The sequence below is a fragment of the Somniosus microcephalus genome, chromosome 3 (genome assembly GCF_052327205.1).
Source record: "Somniosus microcephalus isolate GS21.2 chromosome 3, FLI_Smic_1.0, whole genome shotgun sequence".
In the NCBI taxonomy this organism is placed as follows: domain Eukaryota; kingdom Metazoa; phylum Chordata; class Chondrichthyes; order Squaliformes; family Somniosidae; genus Somniosus; species Somniosus microcephalus.
In genome coordinates, this window is record NC_140989.1 from 95,625,532 (window position 1) to 95,646,527 (window position 20,996).

Sequence of the window (20,996 nt, forward strand, 5' to 3'; positions counted from 1 at the left end):
AAAGTGTGCAAAACAAGACATGGTGTCAGAACAGGGATTGAAAATGGACATTGTTGGAGCTCCCTTGCCTCGAATGGATTGGGGATGTTTGAACTTACTTGGAGAATGGCGCAAGTTCAAGCAACATGTTGAGTTAATGTTCTCGGGTCCGCTGAAAAGCAAAGGGGAGGAAGAAAGATGCAGCTACCTACTCCTGTGGATCGGAGAAAAAGGGAGAGACATTTTTAACACATGGTCTCTCACCACAGGTGAAGCAAAGGTACTGAAAAGTTATTTTGACCGTTTTGAATCATATGTGATGCCCAAGACAAATACGATATTCGCTAGGTACAAGTTTCAGGAGAAAGTACAAGGAGCTAGTGAGTCGTTTGAACAGTTCATGACTGAGTTAAAACTGCTGGTAAAAGACTGTGAATATGCAGATAAAGATGAGATGGTCAGAGACTGCATCGTGTTTGGAATACATTCAGCTAAAGTGAGAGCGAAACTTTTGAATGTTGGGTCCGGGCTAACGCTGGACAAAGCGATGGACACAGCTAGATCGCACGAGATAGCCCAAGTACAGTTGAAAACCATAACCAGCGCCACGAGCAGCTCGTGTGAACAGACAGTGCACGCAGTTAATAGACACACACCAAAGAACACCGCCCAGAGAGCATGTTTCAGAACAGAAAGAACAGAGTTCTAAAAATGAGCGACAGAGACATAAAACGCTTCAAAAACTGTGGATATTGTGGAAACAAGGTGCATGGGGAAAAGGGAGCATTGCCCTGCCAAAGGAAGGCAATGTGGTAAACAGAACCACTTTGCTAAAGTTTGCAGGACTGTTTTTGGAAGAGCAGTACACACAGTGACAGCCAAATGCCAGATAGAGAGCCAAATGCAGAAGAACTGTTTTTATTGATTCTGTGTCACAGAAAAAACAGATTTCAGAGATTGAGCAAGCCTTTGCAGATATTGAGATAGGAAAACAGGGCAAAGAGCTTAAGTTTAAACTAGACACTGGAGCTCAGGTTAATGTAATTCCTCTGAGTATCACAGCTTGAAGGATGAGTGTGAGCTACAGCCCACCTCACGCAGACTGACCAGCTATGGGGATGAGCAGCTCATTGTAAAAGGCACATGCGTGATGAGATGCAAGTACAAAGAAAACGACATGATGTTGGACTTTTATATTGTTGACACTCAAGCACCTCCAGTGCTAGGTCTAAAGGCATGTTTAGACATGGACCTCGTCAAGCTAGTGCTATCATTGACAACACCAGTTGAGAAGCAGACAGTCATGGAGGAGTTTGCTGACCTTTTCAAAGGAATCGGACTATTCCCAGGTGAATGCACTATTCACCTTGACCCAGCAGCAACCCCTGTGGTTTGCCCACCGAGAAGGATACCCCTTGCTCTACGTAGTCGCCTGAAGGAGGAGCTGCAGAGCATGGAGAATACAGAAACCATCGTCCAGGAAACAGAACCGACAAGTGGGTCAACGCGTTAGTAGTGGTTGAGAAACCACGTACAGGCAAGCTCAGAGTCTGTCTCGACCCCAGAGATTTGAACAAGGCTATCAAACGCCCTCACTACCCTCTACCAATGCTAGATGACATCACACCCAAGCTAGTGGGAGCACGTTACTTCAGTGTAATGGACGCACGATCAGGATACTGGACTATCAAGGTCACGGAAGAGTCATCTAAGCTAACAACGTTCAACACACCATTTGGACGCTACCGATTTCTGCGTTTACCATTTGGTCTTATCTCAGCTCAGGATGAATTCCAGCGGAAGATCGACGAAACCTATGAAGGCCTCGACGGAGTAGTCGCAATCGTAGACGACATCCTCATCTATGGCAGGAATAGAGAGGAACATGACAGGAACCTTTGTGCGATGCTACAAAGATCACCGGAGTAAGGTATCCTGCTCAGCCCCGAGAAAAGCATAATCGGATCCACCGAGATCGGTTATTTCGGGCATCGCCTCTCAACTGATGGCATTAAGCTGGATCCAGAGAAAATCTCCGCCATCAAGAAGATGGAGCCGCCGAAGAACCGCGCAGGGCTAGAGACAGTACTAGGCATGGTTAACTACTTAGCCAAGTTTGCCCCGAGCCTCTCCGAAATCAACGCACCCATGCGTCAGTTGCTCAAACAATCCAATGAGTTCCTGTGGGACAAACAACATGACACAGCATTTCAGAAAATGAAAGTCCTAATCACCAGAGAGCCAGGACCAATTCTTGCCTACTTCGACCCCAACAAAGAGCTCAGACTACAAGTGGACGCGTCAAAGTACGGACTAGGAGCAGTATTACTGCAAGAAGGAAAGCCCATCGACTACGCTTCCAGATCTCTCTCAGACAGTGAAATCAACTAGGCTCAAATCGAGAAAGAGCTATATGCAATTCTGTTTGGATGTAAGTGTTTCCACCAGTATGTCTATGGCCGACAAGTCATTGTGGAATCCAACCACAAGCCCCTCGAGTCAATCATGAGGAAACCACTAGCCACAGCCCCACCAAGGCTACAGAGAATGATCCTTCAGCTACAGAAGTACGACTTCACAATCATTCACCGTCCAGGCAAAGACATTCCTGTCGCAGACACGCTCTCCAGAAAGTCTCTTAGCTACCAAGACAGCAGCCTCAGTGAAGGCATGGATGTGCAGGTGCACATGGTGTACAGCAGCTTACCTGTGAGTGACTCAAAACTGAAGGAGATCCGAGCAGGAACAGAGAAAGATGCACAACTCACACTGCCGAGCAAAGTCATACATGAAGGATGGCCTGAGGAAAGGAGGAAATGCCCTCAGAGCATATCTGAATTCTGGAACCACAGAGACGAACTGTCACAAATCAACAGAATCGTCTTCAAAGGGGAGAAAATCATCATTCCTACCAGTCTCAGAGAAGAGATGTTGACAAAAATTCATGCTGGACATATGGGCATGGAAAAATGCAAACAAAGAGCACGTGACATTATGTTTTGGCCCGGAATGTGCAAACACATTGAGGACATTGTCGGAAAATGTTCCATTTGTCTAGAACGCCGCCCATCAAATGTCAAAGAGCCCATGATACCTCACCGTATCCCAGACAGGCCCTGGCAGGTCGCGGCAATGGATCTGTTCACATGGAACAACGAGGACTACATAATGACTGTTGATTACTACAGCAGATTTTTTGAACTGGACAAGCTTCACAGCACCACATCTGCAGCTGTGATCCACAAGCTAAAGGCAGCCTTTGCCAGGCATGACATTGTAGAGACTTTAGTCTCAGACAATGGCCCCCAATACAAATCAAAAGAGTTCGAGTCGTTTGCCAAGGCATGGGATCTCACACGTCACATCAAGCCCACATTACCCTCAAAGTAATGGCCTTGCTGAAAAAACTGTCCAGATTGCAAAAACACTCATGGACAAAGCCAAAGCGGACAAAAGAGACCCCTACATCAGTCTCCTTGAGTACCGCAACACTCCGGTTGACAACTTCAAGTCACCAGCACAGCTGTTGATGAGCCGCAGACTTCGCTCAAGCCTTCCAAACACCAATCAGCAGCTGCAGCCAGAGGTCGTCAGCTGCAAGCAAGTGCATGCAAAACGTGTACAGAGACAGCAACACCAAAAGAGATACTATGAGAGGTCAGCTAGACTACTGCCGCCGCTGCACAATGGAGAATCCGTCAGAATCCAGGAGCATGACTACTGGAAGCCAGCAGCCGTCATCCAGCCAGCTGACACTGAGTGATCGTATCATGTCCGCACCCCAGAAAGACAGGTGTACCGCCGCAATCGCAGGCACCTCCTGAACACCAAGGAACAACACTGTCATTCCGACGAGAGGATCAGTTCAACAGAGTGTGATGAACAGAACAATACACAAAACACATCATACTTACTTGAACCTGAATTGTTGACCGATTCAGGAGCATGCTCAGTTCCATACCACACAAGGTCGGGATGAGAGGTCAAGCCTAGAGTTATCCTTGACTTGTGAACTGTCAAAGGGTGTAGGCGGATCGCTGCCCTAAAAAAAAAACTGTACATCGTTATTGAAACATTGAGATGTTTTCATTGCTAGTTAAATGCTGAGTTTACGCTACTGAGAACATTATGTAGAAGGTTTAAAAGTAATGCATAACATTTTTCTTTTAAAAGGGGATGTAACATTTGCATATTGAATTATCATTGGCCTGCAGGCATCTGTAAGGACTACTATTGTTTTGAAGACCCAGGCTAGGGGTCCTAATGCCAGGCTTTTCCCCAAGGTGCTGTATGAGTAAGATCACAGGCCTAATGCTTAATAAAAGAGTTAAACTGTAATACTCCGTTGTCCTGCAAGTTATTATTTTTGTACAAAGTGTGCAAAACAAGACACTAGTCATTACATATAACTGACAAATCGCGTTCACACGAACGTGCCCGCTATAAGTGGTAGGGACTGTACCATTATGGGTGCATCTGTGGTGCCTACTTGCCCCATGAGACTTGATACTCTGTGTGTCAAAGTGGGAGGGGGGCAGGGGGCACTCTAATTGTGTCATCATCATGCCCCTGTATAAAAGGGCCAATTTGCTTTTCGTTTTAAATAAAAATTAGAGGGATTTCTGCAGGGGTTCTGGGTCCTTCCCTGGCATATAGTGTAAAGTCCATCATAAAGACCAGCCAAAACTCTCAATTCCAGTATGTGGCTACTGTATCACAACCTTGTACATAGCATCATAACAATGGCCTGTTACACAAACATTTGCAGAACAGCCTCTCTGAGACGAATATGTCAAGAAAAACACCCTCCTCCCAGGTCCTACTCCAGAGACTTGAGCACAACATCTAGGCCGACACTCCAGCGCAGTAATGAGGGAGTGCTGCACTGTCAGAGGCGCTGTCTTTTGGATGAGATGTTAAAGCGAGGCCCCATCTGCCTCCTCAGGTGGCCGTAAAAGATCCCGTGGCATTATTTCGAAGAGCAGGGGAGTTCTGGCCTATATTTATCCCTCAGCCAACATCACTAAAAAAAAAATCATCTGGTCATCATCACATTGTTGTTTGTGGGAGCTTGCTGGGTGCGAATTGGCTGCTACCATTTCTACATTACAATAGTGACTACATTTCAAAAAGTACTTAATTGGCTGTGAAGTGCTTTGGGATGTTCTGAGGTTGTGAAAGCTGCTATATAAATGCAAGTCATTCTTTATTTCTTTCAAATGATTAATTTAAGTGTGTCCAGTTTGGAACAGATCCATACAAACTAGAAGCGTTCCAGGCTTAATTGTGAATTAGCTGAGCTGAGCTAGGGTAGCAGAAGATGCTCTTTAAGTAGTATTTTGTCTAAGCTGCCAGGGCTCCGGCTCTTGATCACTATTCACTGATTGCTGACATCAGATGTGGGCAGGATTAGATTTAGCAGTGATTCCCTGTCAGCAGGTGAAATAACAGAAGGACACTAACTGTCCAGATGCTCAACTGATGAACGACCAATGGGGCACCTTACTAGAGCAGCCCGACTCTGATGAAACTGTACTCTAGCATGAAATAAGTGCCTTCAGGAGAGAAAATGGGGACTAAAGGAGCAACGGAAGAAAGCACATGTCTTAAATGGTGTAAGCAATTCAAGGACTCATCACAGCTGTATACTGTATCAATGCACTGTTTGGTAAAAACATACATTACAGAATATATTTTAGTGCAAAGAATAGCAACTAAGTTGATAAATGAGATTGGGCACCTGTACTATGGGATGTTTACAATGGAGAAAAGGCAGCTTAGATGTGATCTTATTAAGCTGTTTAAGATCTCAAAGACATAAAATAACCTGGATCCTAGATAGATCCTCAACATTAAAACAAACTCTAGGACAAGGGGACATGAATTTAACCTTAGATATAGAAAGATGAATACACAAAAAAGATAGAAATTCTTCAGAGTGTGGTGGATGCGTGGAAAAGCCTAACCAGAGAGGCAATGGAAATGGAGATTATAATAAATATCAGGAAGGTGATAGATAAATGGGGTTATAAGAACATAATTAGGAGCATACGACCCCTCGAGCCAACTCTGCAATTCAATAAGATCCAGGTTGATCTTTGACCTCAACTGCTCTATCCCCATATCCCTCGAGTCCAGCCTTGGATATACTCAACGACTGAGCAGCCACAGCCCTTTGAGGCAGAGAATTCCAAAGATTCACAACCCTCTGAGTGAAGAAATTCCTTCTCATCTCGGTCTTAAAAGGCCGACTCCTTAAAGGGAATGAGCGGTAATGGAGGGCTATCAAATCTGTGACCTTTGAGACAGAAGTGGCTTTTTTGATCCTGTAGTCTTATGTTCCTATGGAAATTGGGACATATCATGGGGAGGGGAAGAGTTAGTTAAATGTCTAGTGATACATCGTGGGTAGCCATTGCCTCCCAGAGCTTATTTGATTGCCTTTAGGAATCAGGGAAGAACTCCTCAGATCTTTTCCTGAAATTGGCCACAACTTTTAGAAGAGTGGAAGACCAAGAAAGACAAAGAATTAATGGCTGGGAGACAAGTAGAAAGACAGATAATGAGATAGAAGCAAAGTCAGATATACACACAGCTGGTTAGAGAAGAGACGATCAGAAAAGGGGCGAGAGAGAGATTTAGAAAAAGTCACTTCATTAGTAAGGGAAAAATATGTAGACAGAAAGAGACATTTAAATAGTGAAACAGAAACAGACAAACTAAAGGACAGTTAGAAAGGGCGACAAACACACACACAAGACTGAATTTTCCAATTAGCTTGAGCTCCATCAGAAGTACAGTGGTGCACAATTCACATCCTCCTACTGTCATGAGCACCGAAACTGAACATTTCCAGGGTCAGCCTCATGTAAACACTGGCATCATGTTTGCTGGTCGAACCAAGCTGTCAGGCAAGAGACAAATCATACCGTTTAAAATTTCAGCTGTGTTCTCCGCACTTGCACACTGATTCAGTGACTCATTCATGCTCATGAGCATGGGAACCATCTGTGCATGAGCAGAAGACGTTTAATAACTCCATTCTGGAACACGGACAGCACAGGAAGTTTAAATCATAGGTGGCATGAATGTATCCTCAAGAATAATCATTACCAAATATAATCTAATTCAGTAGTTCTCAAATTTTTTTTGCTTTAGCCTAAAAAACTCTCAACCTCTTCTCACTAGAGATTGGCATGGGCAATTCTGCAAAAAAAAAAATCTTTCTTCTCCACTTGTAACATCGCTGGTCTCCACCCTTGCCTCAGCTCATCCACTGCTGAAATCCTCATCCATGCCTTTGTTACCTCTAGATTTGACTATTCCAACGCACTCCTGGCTGGCCTCTCACATTCAACCCTACGTAAACTTGGTCATCCAAAACTCGGCTGCCCGTGTTCTAACTCGCACCAAGTCCTGTTCGCTGACCTACATTGGTTCCCGGTTAAGCAGCACCTCTATTTCAAAATGCTCATCCTTGTTTTCAAATCCTTCCATGGCCTCGCCCCTTCCCATCTCTAATCTCCTTCAGCCCCACAACTCTACCCCCCCCCCGCCGAGATATCTGTACCCCTCTGATTTTGCTCTCTTGAGCATCCCTGATTATAATCACTCAACCTTTGGTGGCCGTGCCTTCTATTGCCTAGGCCCGAAGCTCTGGGATTCCCTGCCCAAACCTCTCCACCTCGCTACCTCTCTTTCCTCCTTTAAGACGCTCCTTAAAACCTACCTCTTTGACCAAGCTTTTGGTCACCTGCCCTAATGGCTCGGTGTAAAAATTTTTTTTGCCTTTCAATATTCCTGTGCAGCACCTTGGGACGTTTTACTACGTCAAAGGCACTATATAAATACAAGTTGTTGTTGTATGCCTCTTGCTTGCTCCACTTCTCACTCTCCTTCACTTCTCACTATTCACTCTTCCACTCTCTTCTTTCATGTCCCAACATGCTGAGAAGGGTGGAGACAACCAGGTGAGAAGAACCAGGGCTGGGTGGGTAAGCGAGCAGGCAAGCCAGGAAGAACTGTGGGCAGGAAGGCAGCTGAGCCAGAAACTATTTGGGCTGAACATGCTGGCAAGCTGGTTGGCTGAGAAGCACCATAAATAGGCAGGTGGGCAAACTGTGTTTTTTTTTGAACATGTGGTAATCTCTCACCATGTTTAAGAATCTTCGAACCAAGCTGCTGAGAAATCGATACCTGCAGAAATTCTTTGTCCACTTAACCAACTTCAGAGTTCAGATCAGCAGAGCCAAGGCTCAGATGCTTAGGGACTTCCCAATCCTCCGCTCCCCCAAGTGTGCACTGGGTGCTGCCGGTGTTAAAAAAGTCCCACAGATTACTAGCACAGATCCCACTTCCTGCCCAGCTAGGACCATCCTACCTATTTGGGCTTGGCTTGTAGAATTAACAATCCCAGCCTCCAGTAACTTTTTTAAACTATATAAATATTTAAAACCTTTCTGCTTCATAATCTAATCATATATTTTCTTGGTATTTTGGAAATACTTGTGCATAAAGAAGTTCAGTCTGCCTAGTATCAATGTTTTATTACACCAAAAACATTATGGACAATTACAATAACTCAATTACAAGATCAATTCAGGAAACATATAAAATGAGTTTATATAGCAAATATATATTACAATAATTTCTAGCTTGTTATTTTAAAATAAATGTCTTTAGCTGGAAGAGTTCTTCAAGCTACCTCATTTATATTTTTACTGTTGGTTCTGACAGTTTCAACATGGTTATGAGGAAGCGCTGGATGATGCAGAATCTCGTGCTCCTATTACAATGCTATTTCTGTCACTCAGGTTTTTAACTACTGTTGTAACTGGAGACTGTAGTACTTTGCGGGATAGCCTCATCCTTCCATCTGTGGGGTCACGACCAAAATATTTCACCTGTTTTCCAAAGGAAATATTTTCGTCCATATTAATGCTTTCATTGCACTTCAACATTCTCATTCATTAATTCTTAGCCTAGATTCCATATTTGTGAATTTTCAGCAAGCAAAAAGGATAAAACAAGAAATTAATTAAATGCGTAGGTTGCTTACGAGTACTAGCTTTCACATGGGGCAACTGACAAGTGTTGTGAAAGTGGTGCAGTAATAAAGATACATACAAAGTGCCTATTTCACATGCTTTTAAATATTAACATTTACTGAAATCAATTAACAGCTTTGAATACTCTTGAATAGCTTTAGAAACAGGCCTTCTGATTTTCAAGGCTTTATTTTTCCTGAATTTGAGAGAGGAACATAATAAGCCAGTCAGCTGCAAGCAATTTTGCATCCTCTGCAGTGGTTCTCACATGCAACTTTGTTTAGCCATCTTTAAATAACAGATGGCTGAAAATGGGCCACTGTCAATGTTTCCATTGGTACCGAGAGAAGGTGAAGTGCTCCCTGTGCCAAACAGGTAAAGTGAATGCATGTGTCACTAGAACGGTACACTGACATTTTCAATTTGTATCATGTTTGACCCCAATTTTGGAATTCAACTTTGAGGGGCATTATTCATTCTTCACCCACTCTGGGGTCCCAAATTGCAGGACTGATTCTGCTGGAGCGTCATTAGTGTTTCCTCCTCTACAATGTAAAACTTAAACAAGCTAGTAAAATTATACCAGTTAATTCTTGTGCACCTGAAGGCACAGGCTTGGAAACATTCTCCCATCTGTGATTCTGTGTTCTCTGTCAGCTTTTGATGGGAGATGTGCCGCTACTGCTGTGACTGTCTCACATGTGGAACAGTCACTCGTCCCAGTTCACATCCTTCTGAATCAGCCCCCCACTAATACAATTTTTGTATTTGCAGCTGACAAAATTTGCTTTAGCTGTCTGTCACTGCGCACTGAACGAACACACACACACACACACACACACACACACACACACTTCCGCAAGTGGCAATTGATGCTAGATCAATTTGTGTGTTAACCAAAAGGTATTTAGGGATATGGGCCAAAGGCAGGTATATGGAGTTAGAGCGCAGGTCAACCATGACCTCATCAAATGGTGGAATAGACTAGAGGGGCTGAATGGCCTACGCCTGTTTCTGTGTTCATTCCAAGCAGCATGGAATACTTTTACCTATGACATGTTGCAGATTGCTTGAGGACCTCGGATGTCCCTCTATTCCCTCCTTCCTCTCCTCTCCTCTCCTGTCCTGACCTGTCCCCAGGTCCAATTATCCCACCGCCCCTCTAACCTTATTTGACTTCAATATTCCACTTGGTCTTGACTCCTCATGTACAATACCATGGGCAATCGACTATATGACAATGCACTTAAAAAAGTTATATACATTATAAATCTTTGTAATAGATTAGCAAACTTAGGTTAGGAAGGAATGCTAGCAAGAGCAATCTATAATACAAATAATGGCATTCCAAAACATCAAAATGTTCTAAACTGAACTCTGGTCTCAGTGAAAAGCTTCTACCAGATGACAAGAATACCTGAATCTGTTGCCCAACTTCCAGTCCAATGGCACTAGGATGTTTTATCTATAAAAAGAAAAACAACAGTCTTTCGAGGCTATAATAACAGACATTATATCAAATTAGAGTTTTTCATTGAATTCATGAACTGTTATATACTTGGTGGTCATGTGAATGCTCCATTTTTACAACATTGTATTTAGTTGTGACTTTTCTTACCCTTCTATGGTCAAGTTGTGAATTATGTAGTAAAACTGCAGTCATATTGGGATACAGCTTCACCATAACTCCAATATCTCTATATAAACAAAAGTTATACACATTGTAAACTTTATTACATCAATAATGGCATTACTTGCTGTAAAGTACTTGGGTGAAATTAGTTTGGGCAGGTTCAAAGTAGGACCTAGTGGGTGCAACACTGAACTGGCAATCTTATTCAATAAAACTATTATACAAGGAGAAATGGAAATTGGAGAAGAAAGTGTTCCTCTGAGGATACAGATTAAGTTACATTGCAGGGTTAGAGTTTTATTTTGCCATACTATAGCTAACAATCCGACAATCTGAACTGTCGACTTTTCTATCCATTATTTTTGCCTATGCTGCTCTAGGAGTAGCTGATAAGGGCCATACATGCAAGACAATGCAATTCATTTTCTGCCGCTACAGCAGCAATGCAGTATCACAAGACACCCTCACTAGGGGCCTGGCCAAGAACAGGCAGAGAGAGAACATGTAAATCTAAGTTTGCAGAAACCAATTATGTGCATCATTTCCTAAACTGGTGGCTTCAAAAGTCACAGATCATGGGATTATATTTATGTCTTTGGGGTTATAAACTGGAGAATCTTATTCCTTTGCTAACAGATCATCTTTTGCAACAAAACTGTCTGAAACACATACATATGTAAAGTACAAAATCTAGAGTTTTCATGTTCACTACAGGTTATAGCCGCTACACATACAGTACAAAATATGGCTGTTATAGATTTACCGTATTTCAGTTATGGTGGCAGTGTAAACTGCACCAAACTCAAGTTGCTGTTCTTGCTGTGGAACAAAATCAACAGAAAAAAGTCACAATTTGTTTTAATATAAAGTACATAAATAAACAGGCTAAAATACAAATTGATGTTTAGACTTACATCATCCTTGCAGAGTTCGTTTATGAACTCACTAGCTTCATGCATAGCATTTGGAGTTGGTGCAAACACTGAGAATGTTTCTTCGTCTACCTGAGATATTGTAACTCCTATGAAAAGAAAAAACAATTTTTGTTTTACTATACAATACCTTCAAGATATTTATGGAAGGCTCTCAAAATAGTTCTGCTGGCTAAGATGGAGTAGCTGTGATATTGCTCCTCTTTCCGCCTCCCCCTCCCCCCTACAACCGACCAGCAGTTGCCGCCCATATGAACCAGTGAGGGGGCGATGAACTGTTCTGAGGGAAGCAGATGTGACTCCGAGAATGACTGACTGTTCTTGGTAGTTAGTGGTATGGTGGCTAACCTCAGGGGTGGGGGGGGGCACAGCCCAGTCCGGCGTGGTGTAGGCTGGCAGTTTCTGATTGCAGCGTGGGAGCCCCAAGTACTTGAAAGGAAAAAAACCTGCAGGGCTATGGGGAGAGCGCAGGGGGCATGAGATTAATTAGATACCGCTACCAAAGAGACGGCACAGACACAATAGACCAAATGGCCTCCTTCTGTGCTACGTCATTCTATGATTCTATGCAGACTATGACAGTGCCAATTTTGATCACTAGTTTGTGCTGAATATTACAATTGGTCTCAGCGTCCAGTGAATAGGGAACAAAAAATAACTTTAGCCAAGGTTCCACTCCTGATCATTATCTAATGTAGAAAACTTCCCAAAGTACTCTGAAGAGATAGGAGAAAAAATACACAAAGGCAATGAATGCTGAGCCACAAGGAAGAGATTAAGAGGCGAGACTGAAAGTCTGATTGAAAAGATGGGCTTGAGAAGGTTATTAAAATGTGGACAGAGAAGAGAGGCAAAGGGGTTTTGGAAGGGAATTCTAGAGAGTGGGACCAAATAGTTGAAAGGTCCTGCCATCAATGGTGGGGCAAATGGAGGGGGGAATGCACAAAAGGCCAGAGTCAGAAGAACAGAGGGTGCAGTAGGAGATGCAAGGTGGAGGAAATTGAAGAGATAGTGTGGGACTAGGCCATGGAGGGTAGGACTAGACTATGGAGGGATTTGAAGACTAGGATGACAATTTTAAATGTAATGCGTTGGGGGAGAGGGAGCAGTGTAGGTGAGGAAGGATGGGGGTGATGGGTGAGCTGGACTTTGTGTGGGACAGGATACAGGTTTCTGAGTTTCAGACAAGTTGGAGTTTACTGAGGGTAGAAGATAGAGGCTAGCAAGGAAGAAACTGGAGAAATTGAATCAATAGATGGCAAAAATGTGTAGATGAGGGCATTAAATTATTGGATCTCTTCTAATAATTTCTTCACTGTAGTGTTAAAAAAATCTTATCGTAGATCACATTCCCTCTAAGCTGCGTGGCCGTGTAGCTGTTTGCCGGTCCCGCACAGCCCAGGACCTGCTTTTTCAATGTTAAGTTTTGCACATGCGGGAAACTGTGAACGGGCAGGGCACCCAAAAAAATTAGGGGGAACATTGCTTATATGTGAGTTTCAACTCAGTGTCTTCATTAATCTTACTAACTAGGTAAAATGTTCAGTAATATGCCCAGGAAAACAAACAGGAATCCCCATCTGCTAATTATCTGTAAGCCTTCAGTAAGTGGCAGAACATCACATCAAATCTCATTCCAGTTTTAAGCAATTAAGCAAATTTTTCCAACAATAAACAAGCAAACACAAAACAAAATATGATCTATTTTCTGAAAAAGGAAAACAATGTGTACTGAATCGATATGCTAATCCATTTCTCTATAAACAGCTGTTAAACACACTGTTCTTCTCGTTGTCTTGGAGTTGTGGGAGTTAACTAAAATATACTTGCTTTTCTATGAAGATTTCCAGTTTATTTGATTTAACTCGATTTAAAGGCTGATTCTCAGTTTACTCCTTTTAGGCTCCTCGATAGGTTGTGAAAGTTTATTAGAAACGGATAACTTCCAGCCTCATTTAAAAAATAACAGGGTGTCATATATCCATGACTGAACCAATCGCACAGTCTGTATACATTTGAAAATGGTGTATTAAACATCCTCTGAAGCCTGTTACTAGGGGGGCAACAATGACAAACTTTGCAAAATATGTAATGATGTAGGCCAAGGCTATTCAGGTGCCTTTTTAAAATCTCATGTGCTGTGCCTGATTTATAGGGGTAGCTACCCTTCTTAGTCTCGCCATAGCATTTGACATGGTTGATTATGCTATACTTCGCCACTACCTGCCTTTCAGTGTCCAACACATTGGGATTGCACTTGCTTGGTTCCAGTCATGCCTATTCAGATGCAGTCAGTGCACCTTCCGTGATGGCTTCTCCTTCCTGCCCTGAAACATCGGGGGGGAATTTTTAACCTGGAGGAGCACGTGAGTTTGGTTGCGGGCAGGGTGTTAAATCTGACAAAAATGAAAGGACGTCGCAAAGCTGGCTCCAACCCGAGTGTGTTAGGCTGGTTTTGCTCAACCCACTTAGGAGAGGCGCGTTGCCTATCAACATATGGTAATCGCTCAACTGGAGTGAAATTTCAACAGTTTTAAGTTTAACATCACATCCACAAATTTCCTGGGCTTTCTGAAACTCGCCATCGAAAGCAAGGGGAGAACACAACAGCAATTGAGGAGGCAGATTAAAACTCATGGAAATTCTCAATAAATACTCAATACTCACAGCTGCTTTCTTACCTACGAGTGGGAGAGGGTTTGTTCACAGTACTTTTGCCAAGAGTTTACTTTCTACACTTGAGGTTTTCTGAATCAGGTCAGGATGAGTGGCACTTCAGCTGCCTTAGATTGGACCTCAGACGAGGAGTAATATAAGCAGCAGCCTGCTGTTGAGAGACCTGCAGCTGGACAGCAGAGAGGGGAGGAGCAGAGGGGTGCAGCTCGCAGGAGGCACTACCCACACCACAGGGTAGTGGCAGAGGCAGAGTTTCCTTGACATGTCGGAGCAGCAGTGCTTCAGGAGGCTCAGGTTGTCATGTCAGGTGGTGGCAGACATCTGCAGCCTCCTAGAAGAAGATCTACTCCCTGGTGGCCACGTGTTACCACTGGCTGTCAAAGTGACCACCGCCCTCAACTTTTGTGCCTCCAGATCCTTCCAGGGCTCAGCCAGAGACATATCCAGGATCTCCCAGCTGGTGGCCCACAAATGGATAAGATAGTAGACTGCTGGGTTGTTTGCCAGGGCTGGTAATTACAGGAAACTCTCGATTTACCGGCACCAAAATCTCTGTTAACCGGCAAAATGCAGGAGTAGGTTCAGGTAAGTTTTACTTCATATTAGTGGCCGTTCCTGGATCTGTGGCCGTGTAACCGGGGTTCCTGCACCTGTTGCTATGCAACAGGGACGCCTGGATCTGTGGCCGGGGTTCCTGCACCTGTTACTATGCAACAGGGATGCCTGGATCTGTGGCCGTGTACGCGGCTCTCATACCTTTCACTATACCTCTCTGTAATCCGGACTTTTTGATAAACCGGCAACACGCCGGTCCCGGATAAAAAAAAGAGTTTCCTGTATGTCAACTTCGCCTGCAATGATGCCAGTCAGAATGAGCAGGCGCTCAAGGTTTGCGTCTCTGGCTGGCTTCCCACAATGTGTAGGGTGTCATCAACTGCACACGTGGCAATACGTGCACCCCCAGATCAACCAGGAGCATTTGTGAACCGCAAGAGCTTCCATTCAATCAATGTGCAGCTGGTTTGCAAGCACAAAAGGATATTTCTGCAGATGTGCACAAGATTCCCGGGGAGTTGCCATGATGCTTTTGTTCTGCGGCAATCCAAGCTTCCCGATGTCTTTGGACCTGCAAGCACACTTAAGGGGTGGCTGCTAGGAGACAAGGGATACCCACTTCAAACTTAACTGACGACCCCCATCAGAAACCTGACCAATGAAGCCCAACAATACTACAATGAATGCCACATGATCACGATGTGTGAGCCAACAAGCCATCGGCATGCTGAAGATGCACTTCAGGTGCCTAGACAGATCTGGAGGCGCCCTTCAGTATGCACCAGCCAAGTGTCCAGAATAGTCGTGTTGTGCTGCGCTCTGCACAACATTGCGCAGCAGTGAGGTTTGGACCTGCAGGAGGAGCAAGGCGCAGGACTCGGATCCTCTTCCGACGATTCTGAGGAGGAGGTGGAGGAAGACAAGGAGGAGGAAGGTGATGAGGGTAATGCAGCATCAGCTGTTCACATTGCTGCCCAGGATGCCAGCGATGCCTAAGGTTCACTTAGGTTGCACCAGTGGACTGATGTCCGAACCACATGCAACGGCCACTCCCAGTGCCACTGACACAAAGCAGTCCTGCAAACAACCAACCACCCCTTGAACATCTGCCCCCATTGGTTCCAGTCAACTCATGTCTTCCCATTCATTATCGAGCAAGTTAAAAGACAACTTGCCACCCAGCAACCAAGAATGGGCAAGATGGGAAAGTGGTGCAAATAAATTTAACATGATTCCACTAAAGAATGGAAACATCACAACATAACATTTTCTCATCCACCCAAGCGCATACTATTGGGCAACTACAAAGCTTTACTCTTTCTTTTCCTACTGCGACTATGTGGTGCACCCCTTGTGGCTTCAGCAGAGGTCGAGGCAGGCTGCTCAGATCCCTGCTGAGATGCTCTTGGTCGACGGCTTAGGAACATAGAAAATAGGAGCAGGAGTAGGCCATTCAGCCCTTCGAGCCTGCTCCGCCATTCAATATGATCATGGCTGATCCTCTATCTCAATACCATATTCCCGTTCTCTCCTCACACCCCTTTATGTCTTTTGTGTCTAGAAATCTATATCTCCTTCTTAAATATATTCAATGACTTGGCCTCCACAGCCTTCTGTGGTAGAGAATTCCACAGGTTCACCACCCTCTGAGTGAAGAAATTTCTCATCTCAGTCCCAAATGTCCTACCCTGTATCCTGAGACTGTGACCCTTCGTTCTAGACCCCCCCCAGTCAGGGGAAACATCCTCCCTGCATCCAGTCTGTCTAGCCCTGTCAGAATTTTATACGTTTCAATGAGGTCCCCTCTCATTCTTCTAAACTCTAGTGAATACAGGCCTAGTTGACCCAATCTCTCCTCATATGACAGTCCTGCTATCCCAGGAATCAGTCTGGTGAACCTTTGCTACACTCCCTCTATGGCAAGTATATCCTTTCTTAGGTAAGGAGACCAAAACTGCACACAGTACTCCAGGTGTGGTCTCACCAAGGCCCTATATAACTGTACTAAGACATCCTTGCTCCTGTACTCAAATCCTCTTGCAATGAAGGCCAACATACCATTTGCCTCCCTAACTAATTGCTGCACCTGCATGTTTGCTTTTAGTGACTGGTGTACAAGTACACCCAGGTCCCTCTGTATATCAACATTTCCCAATCTATCACCATTTAAATAATACTCTCCTACCGAAGTGGATAACTTCACATTTATCCACGTTATACTGCATCTGCCATGTATTTGCCCACTCACTCAACTTATCTAAATCGCCTTGAAGCCTCTTTGCATCATCCTCACAACCCCACCTAGTTTCATGTCGTCAGCAAACTTGGAAATATTACATTTGGTTCTCTCATCCAAATCAGTGATATATATTGTGAATAGCTGGGGCCCAAGCACTGATCCCTGCAGTACCCCACTAGTCACCGCCTGCCACCCCAAAAAAGACCCATTTATTCCTACTGTTTCCTGTCTGTTAACCAATTTTCAATCCATGCCAGTATATTACCCCCAATCCCATGTGCTTTAATTTTGCACACTAACCTCTTATGTGGGACTTTATCAAAGGCCTTCTGAAAATCCAAATACACCACATCCACTGGTTCTCCCTTATCTTTTCTACCAGTTACATCCTCAAAAAACTGCAGTAGGTTTGTCAAACACTATTTCCCTTTCATAAATCCATGTTGACTTTGTCTAATCCTGTTATATATATATTTTTAAAGTGTTCTGTTATCACATCCTTTATAATAGACCCCAGCATTTTCCTTACTACTGATGTTAGGCTAACCGGTCTGTAGTTCCCGGTTTTCTCTCCCTCCTTTTTTAAATAGTGTGGTTACATTTGCCACCCTCCAATCTGCAGGAACTGTTCCATAATCTATAGAATTTTGGAAGATGACAACCATTGCATCCACTATTTCCATGGCTACCTCTTTTAGTACTCTGGGATGCAGATTAATCAGGCCCTGTGGATTTATTGGCTTTCAGTCCCATTAATTTCTCCAGCACTATTTTTTTTACTAATACTAATTTCCTTTAATTCCTCCTTCTCACTAGACCCTTGGTTCCCTAGCATTCCTGGGAAGTTATTTGTGTCCTCTTCTGTGAAGACAGAACCAAAGTATTTGTTTAATTGCTCTGCCATTTTCTTGTTCCCCATTATAAATTCTCCTGTTTCTGACTGTAAGGGACCTACATTTGTCTTCACTAATTTTTTTCTTTTTACATACTTGTAGAAGCTTTTACAATCCACTTTTATGTTCCTTGCACAATACCCAATCTAGGATAGCCTGTTCTCTAGTTGGCTCCTCAACGTACTGGTCTAAAAAACCATCTCGTACACACTCCAGGAATTCATCCTCCACAGTATTATTGTTAATTTGGTTTGGCCAGTCTATATGTAGATTAAAGTCCCCCATGATTACTGTGGTATCCTTGTTACCTGCATCTCTAATTTCCTGTTTGATGCCATCCCCTACATTACCACTGCTGTTTGGAGGCCTATAGACAACTCCCACCAATGTTTTCTGCCCCATGGTGCTTCTTGGCTCCACCCAGACTGATTCTACGTCTTTATTTTCTGAGCCAATATCCTTTCTCACTATTGCTCTGATTTCATCCTTTACTAACAACGTCACCCCACCTCTTTTTCCTTTTTGCCTGTCCTTCCTAAATATCGAATATCCTTGGAACACCGAGTCAGCTTCCATGTGTATGCTGACGATACTCGGCTCTACCTCGCTACCACTTCTTTTCACCCCCACGACCACCTCCAATCTGCCGGATTGTCTGCCGAACATCATAGACGACTTCAAAAGACCGAAGCCAATGCTCATGGCACCTACCACAGACTTGCTTCCCTGCTTGGCTACTCGCTAAGGTTGAGTAAGACTCTTCCAAACCTTGGAGTTCTGTTCGGCTTGGATCTGCGATTCAAACCACATCCTTTCAAAATCACGAAGACCATTTATTTCCACCTCTGCAACACTGCCTACCTAGAATCATAGAATGATACCGCGCAGGTGGTGGTGATTTGGCCCATTGTGCCTGTGCCGGCTCTTTGGTAGAGCTATCTAATTAATCCCACTCCCCTGCTCTTTCCCCATAGCCCTGTAAATGTTTTACCCTGCAAGTATTTATTCAATTCTTTTTGAATGTTATTATTGAATCCGCTTCCAACACTCTTTCAGGTGGTGCATTTCAGATCACAACAACTTGCTGTGTAAAAAAATGTTTCCTCATGTCGCCTCTGGTTCTTTTGCCAATCACCTTCAATCTGTGTCCTCTGGTTACTGACCGTTCTGCCACTGGAGTTTCTCCTTATTTACTCTATCAAAACTATTCATGATTTTGAACACCTCTGTCAAATCTGCTCTTAACCTTCTCTGCTCCAAGGAGAACAACCCCAGCTTCTCCAGTCTCTCCACATAACTGAAGTCCCTCATCCCTGGTACCATTCTAGTAAATCGCTTCTGCACTTCTTAAAGGCCTCGACATCCTTCCTAAAGTGTGGTGCCCAGAATTGAACACAATACTCCAGCTGAGGCCTAACCAGTGTTTTAAAAAGGGTTAGCATAACTTCCTTGCTTTTGTACTCTATTCCTCGATTAATAATGCCAAGGATCCCATATGCTTTAACAGCCTTCTCAACTTGTCCTGCCGCCTTCAAAGATTTGTGTACATACATAGATTCGTATCATCGGCAAACTTTGAAATTATGCCCTGTAAACCCAAGACCAGGTCATTAATATATATATTAAAAAAAGAGCAGAGGTCCTAATACCAACCTCTGGGGAACAGCACTGTATACTTACCTCTAGTCTGAAAAACAACCGTTCACCAGTACTCTGTTTTCTGTCCCGTAGTCAATTTTGTATCAATGCTGCCACTATCCCTTTAATCCCATGGGCTTTAATTTTGCTAACAAGTCTATTATGTGGTACTTTTTGTCAAATACCTTTTCAAAGTCCATATACACATCGACCACATTACCCTCATCAACCCTCTCCGTTACTTCATCAAAGAACTCGATCAAGTTAGTCAAATAAATCCATGCAGACTCTCATTTATTAGCCCATAATTTTCCAAATGCCAATTAATTTTGTCCTGGATTATTGTCTCAAAGTTTTCTCACCACCGACATTAAGCTGACTGGCCTGTAATTGCCGAGTTTATCCCTCTCCCCCTTTTTTAAACTGAGGTGTAAGATTTGCAATCCATCAGTCCTCTGGCACCACCCCCATATCCAAGGAGGATTAGAAAATTGTAACCAGAGCATCCACAATTTCCACCTTTACCTTTTCCTCAATTGCTTAACCACCAAAAGGCATCTCATTTTGAAGTTTAGAGCCGCCGGCAGTGAAGGGGCCCGGTAGAGCGTGGGAAGTGGGTAGGTTGGGGGTCGGGATTCACATTTTTTATGCTTTAACCTCCCACCTGACCCCAACCCACCTGTTTTTTGGGGCTAAAATCCACCACCCCAGATTATTCTAATGCTCTCTTTGATGGCCTTCCTTCATCCACCTTTCCATAAACTCCAACTTATCCAAAACACAGCTGCCATACCTTGATCTGCACTAAGCCACATTCGTGCAGAGCTGGCTCAGCATTCCCCAATGCATTAAATTTAAAATCCTTTGCTTTCAAATCCCTCCATAGCCTCACTCCACCCTACCTCTGCAATCACCTGCAGATGTCCTTCCCTTCTCTGCAACCTCCTGCAGATTTCCTTCTCTACCCTTTCATCGACAGATTCTGGCCTCCTGTGCATCCTCCCTCATTTTGCCCCACCATTGTGGCAGTGCTTCAGCTGCTTGGCCCCTGTTCTCTGGAACTCCCTCCCTAAATCTCTCTGCCTTTCTACTTCTCTCTCCTTTAAAAACCTTCTCAAAAGCCAACTTTTTGCTCGTGTCTTCTGTCACCTTCCTGAAGTCTTTCCCTTGGCTTCGTGTTACTGTACTCTTACCATTACTGTGTAAAGTGCTTTGGGACATTGTGTAAACAAATGACATAAAATTATTCTTACCTGTTTCAGCCTGAAGTTTCCTTAGGTTGTAACCACCTGGACCAACAAATCTGGCTCTTTTTGACACTGGTACCAGCACAGTTTCTGAAAAATAAAAATACATCGACTTTCTGAATTCAGGTTTCACTTTTTCCTGAATTGGAGTCCAAAA

The 20,996-nt window shown here is 43.8% G+C and overlaps 1 protein-coding gene across 3 annotated transcripts in view; it reads right to left on the bottom strand.

Annotated features, from left to right (window-relative positions):
* Positions 1-8,508: 8,508 nt before the first annotated feature.
* Positions 8,509-20,996, bottom strand: part of pnpt1 (polyribonucleotide nucleotidyltransferase 1) — a 79,498-nt gene continuing 67,010 nt past the window's right edge. For 2 of the 3 annotated variants that reach the window (XM_085981403.1, XM_085981405.1), the window contains exons 23-29: positions 20,846-20,929; positions 18,666-18,746; positions 11,574-11,680; positions 11,423-11,478; positions 10,645-10,723; positions 10,444-10,491; positions 8,509-8,882 (exon numbers count right to left, since the gene is read on the bottom strand). In XM_085981403.1, coding sequence (XP_085837529.1) covers positions 8,727-8,882; positions 10,444-10,491; positions 10,645-10,723; positions 11,423-11,478; positions 11,574-11,680; positions 18,666-18,746; positions 20,846-20,929 — 611 coding nt within the window. In that variant the 3' untranslated portion in view covers positions 8,509-8,726. The remainder of the gene's footprint in view (positions 8,883-10,443; positions 10,492-10,644; positions 10,724-11,422; positions 11,479-11,573; positions 11,681-18,665; positions 18,747-20,845; positions 20,930-20,996) is intronic. The other variant, XM_085981404.1, reaches the window with a different exon arrangement.